The sequence below is a fragment of the Pongo abelii genome, chromosome 10, assembly GCF_028885655.2.
Source record: "Pongo abelii isolate AG06213 chromosome 10, NHGRI_mPonAbe1-v2.0_pri, whole genome shotgun sequence".
Lineage (NCBI taxonomy): Eukaryota > Metazoa > Chordata > Mammalia > Primates > Hominidae > Pongo > Pongo abelii.
This window is the reverse complement of record NC_071995.2, coordinates 130,749,075-130,772,242: the sequence shown is the minus strand read 5'-3', so window position 1 is coordinate 130,772,242 and position 23,168 is coordinate 130,749,075. Positions and strand designations below refer to the sequence as shown.

The window sequence follows — 23,168 nt, the reverse complement described above, 5'->3', positions numbered from 1 at the left end:
CCACTTATGTTTCATCAATAAAAATTTCCAAAAAGATACAGGAAATTTATTAAAGTATCCATACATCAAAGTTTAGTGTTCCTTTTTTTTTTTAAAAAAACAGACAGGGTCTCGGGCTGCCGTCCAGGCTGGAGTGCAGTGGTGCCATCACAGCCCACTGCGGCCTTCACCTCCTGACCTCAAGCAACCTCCTGCCTCAGCCTCCCAGACAGTTGAGACTAGGGGGCGCAGCTTCTGGTGCTGCTTCTTCCTTTTTCTTAAGAGATGGGGTCTCACTCTGTTGCCCAGGCTGGAGTGGCACTTCTTCCTGACCTGCCAGTTGTCCGCCGCTTGGTGACACCGCTTAGCCTCTGGGCAGTGGAGCCTGCTCTGTGGGCAGCAGCTCAGCTCTGCCTGCTGTCCCCTGTCCCCTTGCTTCCCAGAGTCCACGTCACCAAACTGACAATCCCACACCAGAAATGCTTTCCAGACATTCCGGCCTGCACCTGCCCTTGGACCATCCTTCTCTCCTGCCTGGAGAGGCCGACCCTTCGGCTTCCGCCTGGTCTAGCTTCATTCCACACCTGAGCCACGTGGCCATCTTGGCCACTCCCCTACAAACACCTAAGAGAGTGAACATGTACTTGGTAAAGGCAGACAGGCCTGAGCCCTTCCCGTGAGGCCCTCTAGGCCCTGAGGTGCCCTACCTGGCATCTTCTTTCAGAATTCATCTGTAACAGACGCTGCAGCCTGCGCTTCTGGCCCTGAGTACAGTGTTTCTTGGAGAGTCTTTGCATGGGTCATTTGCATCACTAATTTATTTCCTTCCTTCCCTCCCTCCTTCCTTCCTTCCTTCCTTCCTCCTTCCTTCCTTCCTTCCTCCTTCCTTCCTTCCTTCCTTCCCTCCCCTATCCCTCCCCTCCCTTCCTTCCTTCCCTCCCATCCTGCTTGCTGGTGCCTGGACAGGACAGATCCTAGGAGTAGGGCTGCGGGGTCCCCCGCTGCAGAAGCTGCCAGGGGGCCTCCATGGCTCAGCCTCACCCTCGCTATCCAGGTGGACCCAAACTGCTCAATGTGCCAACCTGAAGGGGGAACCGTGGTTCCCTGCTGGTGTCTGACTCTCTCCTGGGGTTGCTATCTGCACAGCTTGCAAGCGTCTGGTCTCCCTTATGATTCTGCGTGCCACGAAGCCCTTTCCCAGCCTGGCCTCCTCTGCCTTCCAGGGAGACCCCCAGGGCCTGTGCACAGGCCCAGTTACCCCAAGCCCTGCCCCTCATCAGAGCCTCCCGACTTCATGCATTTCTTGTGCCACCCCCCGATATCTGGAACATTCTTGCTTAATGGCTGGGGCTGTGCTCACAGTCTGGGGTGCAGACCCCATTGAGGGGCTGTGCCCTCTACCCATCTCTAGGACCCCACTAGCGTCTGGCCCTGCAGAACTTAGACAGAGCTGTGGCAGCCAGGGACCACAGCATGCCCTGGTAGGGACAGCCCCGATATGCAGAGGGGGACTGAGCATTTCCTTTCTTTCTTTTTTTTTTTTAAATTTATGAAGTATTTATTGATCATTCTTGGGTGTTTCTCAGAGAGGGGGATGTGGCAGGGTCATAGGATAATAGTGGAGAGAAGGTCAGCAGATAAACACATGAACAAAGGTCTCTGGTTTTCCTAGGCAGAGGTCCCTGCGGCCTTCCGCAGTGTTTGTGTCCCTGGGTACTTGAGATTAGGGAGTGGTGATGACTCTTAAAGAGCATGCTGCCTTCAAGCATCTGTTTAACAAAGCACATCTTGCACCGCCCTTAATCCATTTAACTCTGAGTTGACACAGCACATGTTTCAGAGAGCACGGGGCTGGGGGCAAGGCCATAGATCAACAGCATCCCAAGGCAGAAGAATTTCTCCTAGTCAGAACAAAATGGAGTCTCCTATGCCCACCTCTTTCTACACAGACACAGCAACAATCTGATCTCTCCTTCCTTTCCCCACACTTCCCCCCCTTCTTTTCAACAAAACCGCCATCGTCCTCATGGCCCGCTCCCGATGGTCGCTGTCTCTTTGGAGCTGTTGGGTACACCTCCCAGACAGGGCGGCCGGGCAGAGGCGCTCCTCACCTCCCAGACGGGGCCGCCGGGCAGAGGCGCTCCTCACCTCCCAGACAGGGCGGCCGGGCAGAGGCGCTCCTCACTTCCCAGACGGGGCGGCCAGGCAGAGGCGCTCCTCACTTCCTCCCAGACGGGGTGGCCAGGCAGAGGCGCTCCTCACCTCCCAGACAGGGCGGCCGGGCAGAGGCGCTCCTCACTTCTCAGACGGGGCAGCCGGGCAGAGGCGCTCCTCACTTCCCAGACGGGGCGGCCGGGCAGAGGCGCTCCTCACTTCCTCCCAGACGGGGTGGCCAGGCAGAGGCGCTCCTCACCTCCCAGACAGGGCGGCCGGGCAGAGGCGCTCCTCACTTCCCAGACGGGGCGGCCAGGCAGAGGCGCTCCTCACTTCCTCCCAGACGGGGTGGCCAGGCAGAGGCGCTCCTCACCTCCCAGACAGGGCGGCCGGGCAGAGGCGCTCCTCACTTCCTCCCAGACGGGGTGGCCAGGCAGAGGCGCTCTTCACCTCCCAGACAGGGCGGCCGGGCAGAGGCGCTCCTCACTTCCCAGACGGGGTGGCGGCCAGGCAGAGGCGCTCCTCACTTCCCAGACGGGGCAGCCGGGCAGAGGCGCTCCTCACATCCCAGACGATGGACGGCCGGGCAGAGACGCTCCTCACTTCCTATATGGGATGGCAGCCGGGCAGAGGCGCTCCTCACTTCCCAGACGGGGTGGCGGCCAGGCAGAGGCGCTCCTCACTTCCCAGACGGGGCAGCCGGGCAGAGGCGCTCCTCACATCCCAGACGATGGACGGCCGGGCAGAGACGCTCCTCACTTCCTATATGGGATGGCAGCCGGGCAGAGGCGCTCCTCACTTCCCAGACGGGGCGGCCGGGCAGAGGCGCTCCTCACATCCCAGACGTGGGCGGCCAGGCAGACGCTCCTCACTTCCTAGACGGGGTGGCGGTGGGGCAGAGGCTGTAATCTTAGCACTTTAAGAGGCCAAGGCAGGAGGCTGGTAGGTGGAGGTTGCAGAGAGCCGAGATCACGCCACTGCACTCCAGCCTGAGCACCATTGAGCATTGTGTGAGCGAGACTCCGTCTGCAATCCCAGCACCTCGGGAGGCCGAGGCGGGCAGATCACTCGAGGCCAGGAGCTGGAGACCAGCCCGGTCAACACGGCGAAACCCCGTCTCCACCAAAAATACAAAAACCATTCAGGCGTGGCGGCGCGCGCCTGCAATCCCAGGCACTCGGCAGGCCGAGGCAGGAGAATCACAGGATCCCGAGGCAGGGAGGTTGCAGCGAGCCGAGATCACGGCAGCATAGTCCAGCTTTGGCAACAGGGAGACCGAAAAAAGGAGAGGGAGACCGAAGAAAGGGGAGGGGGAGGGGGAAGGGGAGAGGGAGAGGGGGACTGAGCATTTCTGTCCGGGCTCCCTTGTGTGGTTCTGGGCGTGAGCAGACTGGGTGCCAATGAAGTGACCTAAAGCAGCAGCGCCAGGCCTGGGGCGCTCCCACCCAGCTCCATTCAAACAAGGCGGGACCTGCCAGAGGCGGTGCTTGCTGGCAGCTTAAATCCAGCTGCTGGAGGGGCTGTCCCTGGTGAGCTGGGCCCGGGCAGATGACCTGGCATCTTCTGGAAGCCGGCCTGACGTGCCCAGTGAGGACAAAATGTTGTTTACTGTTCAATACACGCATGTGGGACCTGCACGCAAGAGTCATTTTTCTAAACTGCAAAATGTTTTGTGAAATTGTTGTCTGTAAACACATGCCAGGATTTCAAAGGAAGCAGCAAATAAATAAAATATATACCAGCATGTGACATGTGTCCAAAATGACTTACTCCCTAAATCCAGCTGAGTTTATGTGGCTGCATAATGAACAAAAGGCAGGTTACTAATCCTTAACTGCAAACTGGTTCAATTCTGCTACAATCTGATCTAAGCCCTTGCTGAAGGAACGGAGCAACTCATTCATTTTTTTAAAGCACTGAGGTGCCACCGTCCATTGGGTGAAACGCTGTCCTCGGTGCTGCCACTGAGCTTGGCAAGTGCGCACACCCTGACACCTGGGCCCTATCCACGCAGGGGTGTCCCTTCATTCCAGAAGATTCCTCAATGCCACTTCAAGTCCGTCTATACCCCTTCTCCACCCTCAGCATTCCCCACTGCTCTGGTTTCTAGGGCACAGCTTAAAGCTCTATGTAGATGAACCCCACACTATGTCTGTGTTTGTTTGTTGGTTTGGCTTCTTGGTTTTCTGTTGTTTGTTTCTGAGACAGTTTCACTCTGTTGCCCAAACTGGAGTGCAGGGGCATAATCCCTGCTCACTGTAGCCTCGACCTACCAGGCTCCAGTGATCCTCTTGCCTCAGCCTCCCAAGTAGCTGGGATGACAGGCAGACGCCACCACAAATGGCTAATTTTTTTTTTTTTTTTTAAGTAGAGATGGGGGTCTCTACTAAAAAAAAAAAAGAAAGCCTGGAAATCCTGGGCTCAAGCAATCCTCCTGCCTTGGCCTCCCAAAGTGCTGGGATCACAGGTGTGAGCCACCATGCCTGGCCTGTGTCTGGCTGCTTTTGCTCAGCAAAGCATGTCTGAGACTCCTCCACGACGTGGGGTGATCTTCAATTTGTTCCTTTTACCGATGAATAGTATTACATGACAGGACACTACCATCATCTGTTGATTCATTCTCCCGTTAATAGAGATTTGGTTGTTTCCAGTTTTTGGTAATTATGAATCAAAGTGTTTTTGGTTAAATGTTGACTTTATAGAGGAGTTCACAACTAGGAACAGGACAGCTGGTCAGGGAGTAGGTGTATACTTAATGTCACAAGAAACCGCAAACGTTTCCCAACCCAGTGTCTGAGAGCACAGCCGCTGGGCCCCTGCCCACTCTCCCCAGAGCCCGTCCTGGTTTTCAGGGACGGGCGACCCCCGTCCAGTCCTGTCTTGTTGGTTTCATCAGCACGTCCCTGACTGGTGACTCATGCCATTCCACATCTTTCCACGTGTGTACCGGCTATTTAAGAGATCCTTCTGTGAAGTCGGCTGGCGTCATCTGCCCCCTTCTAATTGGGCCCTTTGTCTTTTTGGTACTGACACAGGCTTTTGTCAGAGACACATGCAGCAAAGCCTGCGGCCTGCCTATTCATCTTCTTAACTGTGCCTTTTGAGAGAAGTTTTTAAACTTCAATGAAGTCTAATTGGTTTTTTCCTCTTATCAGAGGGTTTTCTACATCTTAAGGAATCTTTGCCACCCTCAAATTCATGAACAGATTCTGTGTTTTCTTCAAAAAGCTTAATGGTTCTAGTTTTTGTTTAGATCTCTGATCTGCCCTGAATTAAATTTTGCATATAGTGTGCAGTGCACTTTTTCCCCATTCCGATACCCAGCTGTTCATGCAAGTTTTGTTGGAAAGGCTTTCCTGGCTGGGTGCTGTGGCTCACGCCTGCAGTCACAGCATTTTGGGAGGCCAAGGTAGGACTGCTTGAGCCTGGGAGTTCAACATCAGCCTGGGCAACATATTGAGACCCCGTCTCTACAAATAATAAAAAAAAAATTAGCCGGGCATGGTGGCGTGTGCCTGTGGTCCCAGCTGAGGCGGGAGGATTCCTTGAGCCCAGGAGGCTGCAGTAAGCCGGGCTGAGCCGAGATCACACCACTGCTGCACTCCAGCTTGGGCAACAGAGTGAGACCCTGTCTCTAAAGACAAAGAAAGAAAGGCTTTCCTTTCTCTTTTTCCTCACTGAATCGCTGTGGCTGTGGTCCCGGCCCCCTGCCTTTTGGGTATGGAATTTCTTTTCTGTACTTTCTATTCCATCCCACTGCTCTATTGTATCCTCATGCTGACACCACACTGCCTTGGTTACTGTAGCTTTCTGGCAAGTCTTGAAATCCTGCTCTTTGTCAAGGAGGTTGTTCTGGCTCTCCCAGGTCATCTGCGTTTCCACACATGCTTGGAGTTTGTGTGCCAATTTCTAGAAAAGCCGTGGGAGCTCTGAGTGGGAATGCACTGCATCTCTGCATCAACTTGTGGAGAACAGGAGTCTCAGTAATACTTAGTTGGCTAATATTTTGTGAAGTATTTTTGCATCTATGTTCTTGAGAGTCCTGGTCTGTGAACATAGGCACATGTGCACACACAGCACTGGTCTGTGAACACACATGCATGCACACACAGTACTGGTCTGTGAACATACACATGCGCACACACACTACTGATCTGTGAACACACACGTGCGCACACACAGTAATGATCTGTGAACACACACGGGCGCACACAGTACTGATCTGTGAACACACATGTGCGCACAGGCAGTAATGACCTGTGAACACACACGGGCGCACACATAGTACTGGTCTGTGAACACACACGTGCGTGCACAGTACTGATCTGTGAACACACGTGCGCACACACAGTACTGATCCGTGAACACACACGTGCACACACACAGTACTGATCCGTGAACACACACGTGCGCACACACAGTAATGATCTGTGAACACACACGGGTGCACACACAGTAATGACCAGTGAACACACACGGGCACACACAGTACTGATCTGTGAACACACACGTGTGCACACACAGTACTGGTCTGTGAACACACACGGGAGAACATACAGTACTGGTCTGTTAACACACAGGTGCACACACAGTACTGGTTTGTGAACACACACAGGTACACACACAGTACTGGTTTGTGAACACACACGGGCGCACACAGTGCTGATCTGTGAACAGACAAGGGTGCATGTGCACACCCCTTCCCCCAAACACAGAATCCTTATCTGGCTTAGCTTTGAGAGTTATGATGGACTCAAGAGATGAGATGGGAAGTGTTCCTTCATCTATTTTTTAAAAAGAGCATCTCTTCTTTCTTTCTTTTTGTTTTTTGAGACGGAGTCTTGCACTGTCACGGGCTGGAGCACAATCTCGGCTCACTGCAACCTCCGCCTCCCGAATTCAAGTGATTCTCCTGCCTCAGCCTCCCAAGCAGCTGGGATTACAGACACACACTACCACACCCAGTTAATTTTTTGTACTTTTAGCAGAGACAGAGTTTCACTATGTTGGCCAGACTGGTCTCGAACTCCTGACCTCGTGATCTGCCCGCCTCAGCCTCCCAAAGTGCTGGGATTACAGATGTGAACCATTGTGCCCGGCCCCTCCTTTCTTGAATGTTAGAATTCACTGGTGAAGCCATCTGGACCTGGAGTTTGGTGGAAAAGTTTTGTTTATTTATTTTTTTGAGATAGAGTCTCACTTTGTCACCCAGGCAGGAGTGCAGTGGCGTGATCTTGGCTCACTGCAGCCTCCGCCTCCCAGGTTCAAGCAATTCTCCTGCCTCAGTCTCCCGAGTAGCTGGGATTACATGCCACCACACCTAATTTTTATATTTTTAGTAGAGACGGGGTTTCACCATGTTGGCCAGGCTGGTCTTGAACTCCTGACCCCAGGTGATCCGCCTGCCTGGGCCTCCCAAAGTGCTGGATTACAGGTATGAGCCACTGCGCCAGGCCAGGTCTTGCTCTTTAATCCACTCCACAATCGCTGCCTTTTAACTAGTCTTTAGTCTTCTTACATTTAATGTAATTATTTTACAGATGGTTTTAAGTCTACAATCTTGCTTTTTATTTGTCCCATTTGTTCTTTCCCACACCTGCCCTTTTCTGCTGTTTCATGAATTTAAGAAAGCATCTAGAATCCTACTTTGTATCTTCTATTGGCTTTTTAGCTACATTTTTGTTTTTAGTGGTTGCTCTAGGGAATTAGGTTATGCATCCTTCAGTTAGCAAAGTCTACCTTGAATTAACATTTCATGTATAAAGAAAGATCTTTACTGCAGCAGTAAACTCCCATTCACTCACTCAACAAATAGTTGTCCATGTGCCTTGTGCAGTGTTAAGTACTAGAAACTCAATGGGAAAAACTTGTAACTAATCATTCATTGTATTTGCTACAATAAGATAACCGGGACATCTTGTTGAAGTGTGCTACCAGAAGATTTGGTCAATATTCTTGTGAAAAGCCCTGGATGTGAACTCCTAGGCTCAAGAGATCCACTCAGCCCTCCAAGTAGCTGCGGCTGTAGGTGCCCGCCATTGTGCCTGGCTGAAAAACACTTTTATGACATACTCAAAATAACTGTCACGAATGTTGTTTTATATATTTCCACACTGTACCAAATTTTACTCCTAAAAACACTTTTATGACGTACTCAAAATAACTTTCATGAATGTTGTTTTACATATTTCCACACTGTACCAAATTTTACTCCTAAAAATTCCTCATACGTCCACATCTGGATTTTCAAATATTCACTAAAAGGAACCAGAGGTCCTTGAAGAAATGGCAGATTCCAGGGCTGTAGCAGGGAAAACACCCGGTAAACCTGGAACATCTTGTACCAAAAGCAAGAATGCAAAGAACTATGGGAGGTGTCAAAAGAACAGAACTGACTTGAAAGGGTTGCCACTGGCCAAACTGGAGACAATGTCACCATCTAATAGAATAATAATAGCAACGGATTATCACACAACAAATAAAAAATCAAAACCAAAAATACTCCTGAGTCCCTGGTGAGATTTAAACAAAGGGGCAGGGTCTTCAGCATAAACACAGAAGGAAGAAGAGAGAGGGAAAGTCACTATTTTGCAGTCAGCAGTGTAAGAACTGATTCAGGCAGGGGTCACCCAGGGATGCTGAGACAAACGAGAAGACAGCTGCTGGGAGCAGGAGAGCCGCGCTGCTTCAGTGTCACCTCCTGGATTCCTCGCCGGTGGGGAGACGAAGGGGGCAGATGCAGCCTTAATCAAGTGGTCAAACTCAGCATCATGAATGATGGGACGAATGGACACCTCTGTGTGTCCTGATCTGTGATGCAATGGGAAGCTACGCAATGTCGCCTACGCAGCCAAAACATTTGCCTGAACCCAGCCACGAGGACGCAGCAAGACGAAGCCCGACTGTGGGACCATCTATAGTGGAGCTGGCCTGGAATTCTCAGGAACACCAAGGCCATGAAATACACACATGAACGGAGGAGGGAGGGAGGGGAGTGGATGGGATGGGCAGGATGGGAAGGGGTGAGAGAGAGCAACGTGGCAAAATGTCAGCTCTTGTGGAACTGAGCTACAGATTTTATGCATTATGGGTGTTTATTGTACACTTTTTTTTGAAAGAGAGGGTTTCACTCTGTTACCCAGGTGGGGGGGGGGGAGTGCAGTGGATATTCACAGGCACGATCACAGCCCACACTACAGCCTCCAACTCCTGAGCTCAAGTGATCCTCCTATCTTGGCCTCCAAGTGCTGGGATTATAGGTGTGAGCTACTGAATCTGGCCCCATTGTACTATTTTAAAAACTTGCCTATAAGTTAAAAAAATTTCAAAGTAAGAAGTCAGTGAAACAATCAGGCAATAATCAGTTTACAGAAATGACCCTTTAGGGCCGGGCATGGTGGTTTACGCCAGCACTTTGGGAGGCTGAGGCAGGCAGAATGCTTGAGCTCAGGATTTTGAGACCATCCTGGGCAACATGGCAAAACGCTGTCTCTACCAAAAATACAAAAAATTAGCTGGGCATGGTTCCCTGTGCCTGTAGTCTCAGCTACACAGGAGGCTGAGGTGGGAGGATCAGTTGAACCCAGGAGGTTGAGGCCGCAGTGAGCTGAGATCGTGCCACTGCACTCCAGCCTGGGCAATGGGAGTGAGACCCTATTTCAAATAAAAATAAAAAATAAAAAGAAAAAAAGAATCAAATCTGGGTAGTGGGCATTTCCCTGGGTTTGGTCTGGTGCTGGCACAGCATTAAAGTGACAGCAACTTGGTAGCTGAATTATGTGCACTGAACCGCAGCAAGGAAGTGGACGCCCACTCTGAGACAGGGACACAGCCTGGCTGTAAGATTAATACGATGATTGCTAATAAAACATATTCTGTACAAGTCACGGTAGCTCATGTCTGCAATCCCAGTATTTTTGGAGGTTGAGGCAGGTTGATCACTTGAGGCCAGGAGCTGGAGAGCAGCCAGCCAGGCATGGTGGTGACAGCCTGTGGCCCCAGCAACTCAGGAGGCTCAGGTGGGAGGATGGCTTGAGCTCAGGAGGTAGAAGCTGCAGTGAGCTGTGATTACGCAACTGCACTCCAGCCTGGGAAACGGGGTGAGACCCTGTCTCAAAAAAAACACCCCCAAAAGAAAACCAAACCAAACCCATATTCTGGATTTATAGACTAACTGGGAGCTTGTAATTAAATTGACCAGTAATTACACACGTATTCACCTCTGTTGAGTTCCTAGTGAATCACAGTTTAACACTCCGCAGACTTAGGTTTGCAGGTTTAATCCCGTTTGTCTGGGCAGGGCAGCGCAGGGCTCAGCACTGCACTGAGTCTAACCCTTTGCTTCTCTTGTGTGACCTGTTAGTGCTCGGTGAGAATGTCAGCAGGTCACGTGAGTCTGGTGTCTGAGTGTGCTGGCTGGCCATCAGGATGCTGCTACTTCCAGATACAATCACCACCTGCTCCCACGAGGTCTCTCTTAAAGCAAAGGTTAATGTGAAGGCAAAGCAAGGCCTCTTCTGTTGAGACAGAAGGAATTAATTTCTAACCATGCCCTTCACATATAACAAAGGTGATGGTGAATTTCTGATGTGAAATTACTTGTTTAAGGGATGGATTCTAACATTTTAATTTTCATCAGATTGTATGAGAGTAGACATGAATGCTCAGTATAGGATTACTAAGGAACAAAATGTAATTTATAAACAGAGCCAGGTGTACATGAAACATTTGCTGGTATCTATCCGCTTTATAGTTCCTTTGCTAATTTTTCTGTTTTAAGAAAAAAATCACATCTTGTCAACGGAGGGAACTGTGGTACTAGGCCAATCGCAGCACGGTCTTCTTGCCCAGGGTGCTGTGGGGAGGATCTGCTGCGGCTCTCTGCCTAGTGTGTGCCTTGTGGCTAGGCCGTGTGGGTGATGGCTGGGGCCATCTATCCCAGGAGCAGGAGGGTCCCAGTGTGTGGGTGACCCTGGCAATGTAAGACTCGTCCTCTGGAAGGCTCTGGGACCCTGAGTGTCCTGACCCCCATGCACTTAGCAGCACCATGTTAAGAAACTCAAGGCTACGATGTGCAATGCTCCATCCTTCTCTGTGTAGCTCCAGACACAGACACGGTCCACCCACACAGCCAGGAGGCTGCACGAACTCCACATGGTGACACAAAACAAGCTCCTTGTGCTTGGAAAGAGTGGAAATGCACGGCTGCCCCACGCAAGGCACTGGGTGGCGACATCAGTGGGTGAGAACCAGAGGAGGCGCTCGTGAGATGGCACCCCCACGGCCGAGAGGGTAGTGCTCACTGGCGGCACCAATGGAGGTGGCCGTCCACAGCTACTGGAAGCCGGGGCGAGAGGAGAGATGGTGGACGTATTTCCTGAAGTGAAAGGTGGAACCTCTACTGAGTGCCAGGCACTGAGTGAGGGGTGAGCCCGCGGCACCCTGGGCTGTCAGAGGCCCTGCCAGTCACCACGGCTGGGGCTTCTACTTGATGAACATGAACGCCAACCTCCCTCCATCTCCTGCTCCAACCAAGACAGGCTCTCCTTAGTGGTCAAGAGGTAAGCGGTGGGTGCTCCCTGCCCTCTGGGCCCCAGTAGGGCTCTGTGGCCTCTCCCGGGAGCTCCAGCCTGGGCCGTGGTCAGAGTCACACAGCACCCAGGCAACCACAGTGACTGCCCTTGAGACCAGGAGGCTTTAGGACCAGAAACGTGCATTTTCCTTCTGTTTGTGCCTTCCCGTCCTCTCCACCAGCAGGTAGAGGGGCAGCAGCTGCATGTGGACCCAGCCGAGGTACCAGCACAGTGGAAAGCTGGACACGAAGCCAGGCCATGCAGAGCCCCGGTGGGTAAGTGACCCCCGCCCGCCAGACACAGGAGCTCAGTGTGATCAAGTGTCAACAGTGATGGCCACGCCACTGGGGGTGGGGGGGAGAACTCAGCACCTCCCTCTAGTCATCCACAGCTCTGCTCACAGATACCCAACCTTCAGACGCCCTTTCCACCCCGGGAAACCTGGCCCGCATCCGGCACCTGCGTGCACACCCAGTGGCCTACCTGGAGCGGGTCCGCTTCCTGCTGGCCCCAGGGCTGCTGCTCACACGGTAGGCAGTGGGCACGCTCCTCTCTTCCCTCCGTCTCTCAGGGGAGTGGGCTCTCCTCCGAGGGGACCGGGAGCGGGACCTGGACAGGGGAGGAGGGAGCGTTCAGCTCTGCGGCCTGGCTGGCGGGACGTGTCACGCTTCCTACTGCCCTGGCAGAGATCAGGCCCCGTCTGCAGAGGCTGCTCCTCAGGGTGCTGCCTGTGTAGACCCTGAGGCTTCAGAGAACCCCTGCCACACTTCACTACTCTACCGACAATGAACTAAAACCCAAATCCCATCTCAGAGGCAGAGATGGTCTCTCTCCCGTTCCACACACTTATCGCACCAAGGACAAACTTTTAACCAATATGCAACTGGCGTGGAGGCTGGAGCTGCTTCACATGGTCAATGGCAACCAATTCCCCAGGAGCCACCGTCTGAGTATGCAATTTATGACCACCTCAGGCTGGCGCTTCCTCCTCCTTCCTCCTACCTCTGCCCATTTTATCTCCCTATACATTTCAGCTCACTGATGTTTCTACCAACATGAGGTAAGAAGAGGCAATCAAACTCCAGCGAGTCATGTCTACCTGTCTGAATACCGGCAGTAAGAAACCCAATGGTAATGAAGCTAGAGGCCTACCTGGAAATTTCTCCTGTTCACACTAATCTTACGGCCTCTCAGCACAGATACTCAGGAACAGGCTGTGGTGTGCTGGCATGAAGCCTGAAACCCTCAATCCAATTCGGAAATGCCAGTCTCACGACAGCTTTGGCTAACTTAAGTGTATGCGATTTCACAGAAGCAAAGCCCCCCATTAACACTGACTCCTTCTCCTCATGTGCCTGGAAAGGACTCGCTCCTCTCCTGTGGTGACATAATCCACACGCGGCCACGAGGACCCTGAGACCCGCGCCCCTCCAGGGGTGATGCTCTTTAGTGGAGGCCCCTTAGCGATGAGTTTGGGACCTTCATTTTAGTTCTTTGTTCATTCAGTAAAGCTACTATTTTGGGAAGACCTGCAATGAGCACAAATCTGGAAAAAAAACACCATTTATTTCCATTTTGTTTCCATGACAACTCATTCAAAAACAATATAAAGAAGAGCGGTTTGATTTTGCCATTTGAAAAAGTTCTACATTGAATCATTTTCATGACAATAAACCGCAAATGCCACAGGCTGTGCTTCTACAGATCAGCTTGGGATCACTCAGCCCCTGGCATCCTGGAGGGCCAGGAGTGGCTGCCCTTTAACGGACAGAATGGTTTTGATTTTTTTTCCAGACCTTTCCTAAGATTTACAGAACAGATGATAAAGGCGAGGTCAGTTAGACACCTTGACGTTTTACCAGGTTTTCCCTCAAAAGAGCTCGCGGAGTCAAATCTGGTGGTGGTCGAGGCTGCCTGATAACTTCCTGGCTTGGCTGCCGCTGTCACTGACGCGCTGCTCTGACAGGGCTCCGCGCGCAGCGTCCCTGGGGAGGCTGTGGCTCTGTGACACGGAGGCACACACTTCACATTCAGAATAAAAGGTGCTGGGCTGAGCGCTACCAGAACTCTGAAAAAAGCTCTGCTTATTCAAAGCTATAGCGGCTAGGGAATACTTACACGTAGAATTCTACAATAAACCCAATAATCAGGAAAAATAAGTTAGTTTTTAAGGCCTGCAAATTCGTAACTTTGAAATACAATATCATTTTGTCGCGGCTATTAGTAATAGAATTCTTTAAAGGGAAGTGGCTGTTACCAGTAGATTTTCAAGTTATCTGGGGAAAACGCCCATCTCAGAACGAGGGGCTACATACCATTAGACAATTCTGTAAGTTTGACTTTAGCTAAAGAAGCTTTCATGCTTTTTATTCTGTTAATTAGGCTTCTCATATTGACACCACAACATAGTGCAAGAAACAGGAATTCCATTTAATAAGCAAATCATCTGTATAATGTGACCAGGGGCCTTCTTAAAGATGAAATGGTCTGAATTAAACACTTTCAAGCATAGCGTGACTCATAGGTTTTTTTTTTTTTTTTTCCTCAAAAAAGCATAATGGTTTGCTTTCAAATAGAAACATAATGAGACTTTTTTCAATGATAAAACTCCAGAAATTTTATCTGAATGACAGTGGTCATATTCATAAATAGCCTCTTTTCTCCAACATTTAACCATTTCATCTACTCCACTTTCTCCATTCATGTCTCTACCCACGGCCTTTCAATCATGGAATTATCTGTGCAGATGACTCAGCAGCAAGGTCTGGGCTCTACCACAGCTGGAACTACCAGCAGCTCCCGGGATAATCCCTGCAGATGACTCAGCAGCAAGGTCTGGGCTCTACCAGCAGCTCCCAGGGCTGAATTTTCCTCAAGTTGAAACTGGATCTGATGTCACCTGCAGTTCCTCCTCGTGTCCCCAGCCCAGTGATAGCCGCTGCAGCTCCCCTCCTTCCTGGACTGCTCAGTGCAGACACCCTCTGGTCTTATCTGTGTTTCGCTACAATTCACTTTGATTCACTTTGCAAGGGATGGAACGATGGTCCTCACCTTGGCATGATCAACACTACCCCTCGGGGAACTGAAGCATCTGGTTTCCCCCTTTAAGGAGCAGGATTAGGAGATGAGTCATCGCTGTTACTGACTTGCTATGCAGTTTATTGTGGGGAAAAAGGGCAGTGAGGAGCCACAACTTTCAACCTAAAATAGAAACCCAGTGTGGCCTGAGTCCCTTCTGAATGCTAAACAAGACTCCTAAGAAACTCTTCCAAATCCCCGGTCTCCTTCACCAACCCCAAGTATTTAGGGAGCTAATTTCTACAAAGAATTATATATATATATATATATATATATATATAATTTTTTTTTTTTGAGACGGAGTCTCGCTCTATCGCCCAGGCTGGAGTGCAGTGGCGCGATCTCGGCTCACTGCAAGCTCCGCCTCCCAGGTTGACGCCATTCTCCTGCCTCAGCCTCCCGAGTAGCTGGGACTACAGGCACCGCCACGCCTGGCTAATTTTTTGTATTTTTAGTAGAGACGGGGTTTCACCATGTTAGCCAGGATGGTCTCAACCTCATGATCCATCCGCCTCAGCCTCCCAAAGTGCTGGGATTACAGGCGTGAGCCACCACACCCGGCCAGAAATATATTTTTATCATATAGATCTCTACACTGGAAGATATCTTAAAATGACAACATTCAAAGATCTATCTAGAACTCCCAGAAGCCCAGGCTAACTCTGAAGATGCATTTAGATAACTAAATGAACACAAGAGACTATCTTAGCAAAAGTTTTAAAAATAAACTTAAGTTTCAAGCTGATACTTATTAAAATTTAATTTCAGGTTGTAAATGAACTACATGAGTACTTCTTCATTCCATTAACATAGAGAACCAGATACGATATCAAAATACAAATGAAAACAGACAATAAAAGTATTTTACTTTAATCTTTTTTTTTTTTTTTTTGGACGGAGTCTTGCTCTTTTGCCCAGGCTGGAGAGCAGTGACACGATCTTGGCTCACTGCAACCTTCACCTGCCAGGTTCAAGCAATTCTCCTGCCTCAGCCTCCCGAGTAGCTGGGATTACAGGCGCACACCAACACGCCTGGCTGATTTTTGTATTTTTAGTAGAGATGGGGTTTTACCATGTTGGCCAGGCTGGCCTTAAACTCCTGACCTCAGGTGATCCACCTGCATCAGCCTCCTTAAGAGCTGGGATTACAGGCGTGAGCCACCGTGCCAGCCTCAATGTTGATATAAAAGACACTAAATACTACCTTGTCGTAACTAGTATACTTTTTGAGAAGCAACATAGTGATTTTCCAAAACTAAAGATTTTTCCATGACTAATTTGCCTTTGGAGATCCAGAGTCACCTATAACTTAGACATATTAAATAAATGGGACTTCAACCACAGGAACAGTATAGCCATTAAAGAAATATTCATTGTGCTGTAAGAAGGCTTTCTAATCTTAACTTTCTGTATTTCATATAGAATTTGAGTAATTTAATATATAAAACAAAATACATTCCATATAGCATCCTACCACAATTAGAAATATTAACAACTGCAGTATTCTACTGTAGGCTGGCAGCAGTCACTAAAAATGATCAATTAGGTCTGTTCAGGCCCAAGTGACAAGTCTGATCCGTTCTGAGTGGAGGCTGCGTTTGTAACAGTTTATCCTATCTGATAACAACAGCATTAACACTTTCAATATTTTGGTTAAAATTTAGTTATCTTTTATACTCCAATAATTCATATTACTGAGGAGATCACCGCCCCTCCCATTTCTAACTCGCATTTTAAAGCCACTTGGATCCCTGGAAATGATGATTGCTGGCAGAGCTTGGATGGAGGAGGCAGGTTTGCAGCCAGTTTAGAAAAATGCAATCCTACTAAATAAAACACGCACTCCCTGTTCCCAGAAGAGCTGAGACAGAATTCCACAAGAAAAGGTTATGGTGAGAAACCACCAGCTTCTTCTTCTTCTTCTTTTGTCATAGAGAATATGTTGATCAGGCTAGATTCGATCTCCTGGGCTCAAGGAATCCTCCTGCCTCTGCCTCCCAAGCATCTGGGGCTGGACTAGCTTGTTTAACTTACGTCCTCAGACTCCAGAGCCCATGGCACCGCTGGTCTCTGCACCCAGCTATGCCCTTGGCCCTGTGGAGGGGAACCAATGCCAGGGGCCAGCACCCATGGTAGAACTTGCTAGACAATCCAACACCTGGAAGGTTTTGTTTTATAATATTCTTATTTTCATTTTATAATAAACTTGCACTTTGCCTTCATATTTTGTCTCAGTTGCAAAATCAAATGCTTTTTAATCCGTTATTTAACTAAAACTAACTAAAAGTATGTAGATACTACCTCCTTGGCCATGGAGATTAATTAAAAATTTGAGTGTTCTGAAAACACTTTGCTCTGCTGACACTGTAAAATATTTTAAATGTAGGTCGAATTAAAATTGGTAGCCTACCATCACGGTAGAAACCATACTCAGATAATTTTTACCTTAATTTTTTCTTTTAACTGAAAGTTACAAACAAATGAGTAGCATTTTGCTTCTTGGACTTGTCAGCAGTGAATATATAAAAATAATATAGGCCGGGCGCGGTGGCTCACGCCTGTAATCCCAGCACTTTGGGAGGCCGAGGCAGGCGGATCACGAGGTCAGGAGATTGAGACCATCCTGGCTAACATGGTGAAACCCCGTCTCTGCTAAAAATACAAAAAATTAGCCAGGCGAGGTGGCGGGCGGCTGTAGTCCCAGCTACTTGGGAGGCTGAGGCAGGAGAATGGCATGAACCCCGGGGGGCGGAGCCTGCAGTGAGCTGAGATCATGCCACTGCACTCCAGCCTGGGCGACAGCGATACTCTGTCTCAAAAAAAAAAAAAAAAATAAAAAAAAAATAAAATAATAACAATATAAAGATATATTTGTATATGTGAAGTAATATGTAACTAAAGCTATTCTAAATTATTCAAAAATATGTAACTCTAAATCTATCCTAAAATAAATCATTCAAATAATATGTCAAATGACCTTTTCTACTATAGACTAGTCAACAAAAAGGATGTACAACTTAGAAACCTGAAATTCCAAGTGTTAGGTGAAGCCTTTCAGCTCTGAATATACCAACGTGGGAAAAGCTGGGGGCCACGGCATCACCTGTCCTTAGAAGTGAATGGTAGGATACCCGGAAATATCAGACATCACACCTGCTGTGTTTGCAAAAACTCCCCACATGAAAGCTGAGCTAATTTCTTATGCTAAAGAAACACCATGAACAGCTCTTAAAATGATCGGTCCCCAAGGCTTGGGATTTAGGAAGGAATTATGCTTTTTTTTGAGCCTGTAGAAAAGGAAAATTGGGAAGAATTTTACTGAATGTGGTTACCAGGAGGGCTTGTTTATGCCTATCTTCAGCTACGTAATGTCGTAAGAAACATTTTCAAGTGGGAAATTTTTTATTTTAATCTTCATTTAATTGCATTTAGAGGCAGGGTCTCGCTCTGTCACCCAGGCTGGAGTGCAGTGGCGTGATCATAGCTCACTGCAGCCTCACACTCCTGAGCTCAGCTCAAGCAATCCTTCTACCTCAGACTCTACGCTTGAGCTCAGGAGTTCAAAGCATGCACTGCCATGCCTGGCTAATTTTTAAAAAATATTTTGTAGAGATAGGTTTTCACTATGTTGCCAAAGCTAGTCTTGAACTCCAGGCCTCAAAGTAATCCTCTCATCTTGGCTTCCCAAAGCACTGGAATTTCAGGTGTGAGCCATTGTGCCTGGCCTCAAATGAGAAATTTTTAAAAAGCTTCGATATACAATACAAGTTCCTGGGAGTCTTCAAAATTGAAGATATGTTAGCAAAACTGTTCATTTGATTAGAAAATAGCAAGGTTTCTTTTTTGCGTGTATAAGGGTATGAAGTGATGAAACGTTTAAAACTCTTGCAAAAATGTAGAGTGAAAGATCAAATTGATTTATCATGGAGTCAAAGCCAATTTCACTGCAGAGGAGTGTAAATGCTTGTCAAACTTTAAGTGTTGGCCAGGGTAAAAATAAGGACAGCAGGCTGGGCACAGTGGCTCACACCTGTAACCCCAGCACTGTGGGAGGCTGAGGTGGGTGGATCACCTGAGGTCAGGAGTTCGAGACCAGCCGGGCCAACATGGTGAAACCCCATCTCTACTAAAAAAACAAAATTAGCTGGGCGTGGTGGCGCATGCCTGTAATCCCAGCTACTTGGGAGGCTGAGGCAGAAGAATTGCTTGAACCCGGGAGGCAGAGGTTGCAGCGAGCCGAGATCGCGCCATTGCACTCCCGCCTGGGAAACGAGCAAAAACTCCGTCTCTAAATAAATAAATGAATAAATAAATAAGTAAAGAAAGCAAGCATATTGTTTTTAGGATATATTCGGAGAGGCAAATGTGTAAAATTACACTTAAAAAGCCCGTAAAGCTCCCAAGGCATCTGTATTTTTCCCACAGAAACATAAGAGCTAACACCAATTCCAGAAGAAAAACTAGATGGGCACAGTCAGTGTGGCGTTAGAGAAACCGAGGAGAGTCAGCCAGTGTTCAGCAGCGAACCCAAGGTGTAACGGGGTCCTGAAAACAGGGCAAGCTGTGCCAACCTCCTGTAAGCCAGCCACTGTTTTGTTTTTAAAAAGTGGTTTTCACCAAGATGTAAATTCTGTGACTCTTAAATGTTTTTACATTTTTAATTTCTGCCAGAAATGTTAACCTGCTTTCTGAAAAACTGGCTCCTCATCAAGAAGGCCTTTGGTTTAAGTGACTCCTGGAGGGAGGGTGGAGAGAAAACATTCTGTACCAGCGCCGCCCTCTTCACACACGCTTACCCGCGCTGCCCTCTTCACACACACCCACCCGTGCTGCCCTCTTCACACACACTCACCCGCGCCACCCTCTTCACACACACCCACCCATGCCACCCTCTTCACACACACCCACCCGCGCCGCCCTCTTCACACACGCCCACCCGCGCAGCCCTCTTCACACACGCTCACCCGCGCCCTCTTCACACATGCTCACCTGCGCCGCCCTCTTCACACACACTCATCTGCACCACCCTCCTCACACACGCTCACCGGCGCCCCATCTCTGCACACATGCTCACCGGTGCCACACAAAGTGTGTGCAGAGTGTGGCACCAGTGAGTGTATGTGCAGAGTGCAGTGCCGATGAGTGCATGTGCAGAGTGTGGTGCAGAGTGCGGCACCAGTGAGTGCGTGTACGGAGCAGAGAATCCAAACCCAGAACCAGTGCTAAAGAGTTCTCCTGTCTTGCAACTTTACACATTTGAGACAAATTAGCATGGGAAACTTCACTTATACAAATAAAACAAAAGACCCCCAGCACACCACCCTGTGAATCTTCCACACAATCAGCAAACGGGGTAGGCTTGCTTCCAGGACCCATTAGAATTTAAACAAACCAACTTTTAAAAACCTGGCAGTAGTTTATGAGCTTTGAAAAGTTAAGTGTAGGCCTGCGCAGTGGCTCAGGCCTGTAATCCCAGCACTCTGGGAGGCTGAGGTGGGTGGATTACCTGAGGTCAGGAGTTTAAGACCAGCCTGGCCAACACGGTGAAACCCCGTCTCTACTAAAAATACAAAAATTAGCCTGGCGTGGTGGTGGGCGCCTGTAATCCCAGCTACTCAGGAGGCTGAGGCAAGAGAATCACTTGAACCTGAGAAGCGGAGGTTGCAGTGAGCCAAGATCGCACCACCGCACTCTAGCCTGGGCAACAAGAATAAAACTCTGTCTCAAAAAAAAAAAAAAAAAAAAAAAAAAAAGTTAAGTATAAAACAAACAAAAATCTGAAAAAGATCTTACTTGGACTTGCAGGGCACACATGCACATGCATACACGCGTCTGCTTAATGAAAGCAGCCCTGATTTTAAACGTTCTACCTAGCTCTACTGGGTGTCCCGTGAAGGACACGGGGGTCAGGAGGGTACCAGAGGTGCCGCCCCCTTCACACCCACCTCGACCGCCGCACTGTCCGATAGGCACTGGGAAGAGAATGCTTTGCTTTTGAGTGTGATCTAGACCTGGACTTGGATGACGAATGGTACTTGGGAGAACGTGATCTTGTTCGAGATCTCTTTTTGTGCTTTTTCTTTTTCTTTTCTTTCTCTTCTTCTCTTGGTGGATCTTTGCTTTTGCTCGAAGGCCTATCGGGTGGTTTAACTTCTAAAGTAGGCAGAGGTCTGCCTCCAGTCAGTAGAGGGCAGGGCGTAGTGCTGGATTCCTAAGAATAAAAGGAAAATCTGGGTGTTAACAGGGAAAACAGAACATTGAAGATGTATATTTATAAAATTTCAACTTTGGGCCCCTCACACCAACAAACACAGCAACCATCTCTTAGAAAGTCTCCTCCTGTGGCTATCCAGAGTGACCTCCTTGTCACCTCCCAGGATGCAAAAGGAGAGAGTGAACCCTCCGGTTCCTGAGCCTTTTCACAGGCAGCACTCCCTTCCCAGCCCCCAGGCTGTGGACGGCCGGAGCCAACAAGAGGAGCACAGTATTAGAGTATTAGAGATGCTATGCTGGAAAAAAATACGTTCCTTTTTAGTTCAACCATTGTGGAAGTCAGTGTGGCGATTCCTCAGGGATCTTGAACTAGAAATACCATTTGACCCAGCCATCCCATTACTAGGTATATACCCAAAGGATTATAAATCATGCTGCTATAAAGACACATGCACATGTATGTTTATTGTGGCACTATTCACAATAGCAAAGACTTGGAACCAACCCAAATGTCCAACAATGATAGACTGGATTAAGAAAATGTGGCACATATACACCATGGAATACTATGCAGCCATAAAAAATGATGAGTTCATGTCCTTTGTAGGGACATGGATGAAGCTGGAAACCATCATTCTCAGCAAACTATCGCAAGGACAAAAAACCAAACAGTGCTTGTTCTCACTCATAGGTGGGAACTGAACAATGAGAACACATGGACACAGGAAGGGGAACATCACACACTGGGGCCTGTTGTGGGGTGGGGGAGGGGGGAGGGATAGCATTAGGAGATATACCTAATGTTAAATGATGAGTTAATGGGAGCAGCACACCAACATGGCACATGTATACATATGTAACAAACCTGCACGTTGTGCACATGTACCCTAAAACTTAGAGTATAATAAAAAAAAAAATAGGTCTTAAGGAAAAAAAGTTTTAACTACCAGAGGAGAGATTCCTCAAACCTCCAATATTAGGTTTTTAAATGAATATCTGCACTACTCTGACAATAATTTTTAAAGAAGATCTAGGTTCCCCTTTGATGTTTTAAAACCTCTCCATCTGAGTGTCACATACATACAGAAGAGCATATGAATCTTCAATGCATCCTGACACATTTCCACCACAGTGCATCGGAACCAGATCAGGAGACAGCACCCTTCAACAGCACAGGCCTGCAGCCTGCCCCTCTTTACCCAGAAAGCTCACTCTCTCCTCACTTTAAGTGAATTTTAAAATATAGCCATTAAACATTTCACACCTTTAGACACAGTGAAAAATCTGCAATTTATCCTTTGTGCCTCGAAGAAATTCAGGTTAGGTGCTGGGGTGGGACCCAGTCTCCCAGGCTGCCCCCAGCTGCTCCCGGGGGAGACAGCTCCAGCCCAGCCCGTGGCAGTGTGCGCAGGACGGCATGTGTGAAAGGCAAAGTGCTAAGGGGGCTTCCCTCCCTTCTTTCCTCTCCTTAGGTCCACTGTGGCATGGCCAACTGGCTGCGGGAAAACACTGTAGAAATGATTCTTCTACGGTTATGCTTCTTACTTTGGCTTTGAGATCAAAAGCAATTCAGCAGAGCCCTGGTGGGGCAGGCCCCAATTTAAGATGAATTCCACTTGAGCTGGCTGCTTTATGATGGCACTGTGATTTCTCAGCCCTCTGTTCAGCCTCCTTGCTGTTTCCATTTACACCATGCTCTCTAATGCGCTCCCTGGTTGTGGGTGTGCTGCGGGCAGGAGGACAGGGATGAATTCCTCTTCGGGATCTGATGGCCGCTATGAAGTTCATCTTTAAGTCTCTGCCTAAATTATCTCCAGGGACATCTTGGCAAAAAAATCCATTTTACTGTGGGACAGTTCTTATCAAAAAGGTCTTTCTCATTTAAAATTCTGTAAGTGTAACAATATTTTTCAGGTCAAACTTTTAAATATTTTATTATTATTATTATTTTTTGTTTGTTTGTTTGTTTGTTTTGAGGCAGAGTCTTGCTCTGCCGCCGGGGTGGAGTGCAGTGGCGTGATCTCAGCTCACCGCAACCTCCGCCTCCCGGCCTCAAGTGATTCTTGTGCCTCAGCCTCCTGAGTAGCTGGGATTACAGGCATGTGCCATCATGCCCAGCTAATTTTTTTTTTTTTTTTTTTTTAGTAGAGAAAGGATTTTGCTATTTTGGCC

At 48.6% G+C, this 23,168-nt stretch overlaps 1 protein-coding gene across 9 annotated transcripts in view; it reads right to left on the bottom strand.

The window, feature by feature from the left end:
* SFSWAP (splicing factor SWAP) overlaps window positions 1-23,168 on the bottom strand; it is a 91,136-nt gene that overhangs the window by 2,946 nt on the left and 65,022 nt on the right. For 3 of the 9 annotated variants that reach the window (XM_024256931.3, XM_024256930.3, XM_063712360.1), the window contains 3 exons: window positions 20,729-20,994; window positions 13,552-13,707; window positions 12,189-12,314 (listed from right to left, as the gene is read on the bottom strand). In XM_024256931.3, the coding sequence (XP_024112699.2) occupies window positions 12,189-12,314; window positions 13,552-13,707; window positions 20,729-20,994 (548 nt within the window). Of the gene's footprint in view, window positions 1-10,294; window positions 11,510-12,188; window positions 12,315-13,551; window positions 13,708-20,728; window positions 20,995-23,168 lie in introns of those variants that run through there. The other 6 variants (XM_009248410.4, XM_054527767.2, XM_054527764.2 and 3 more) reach the window with 5 other exon arrangements.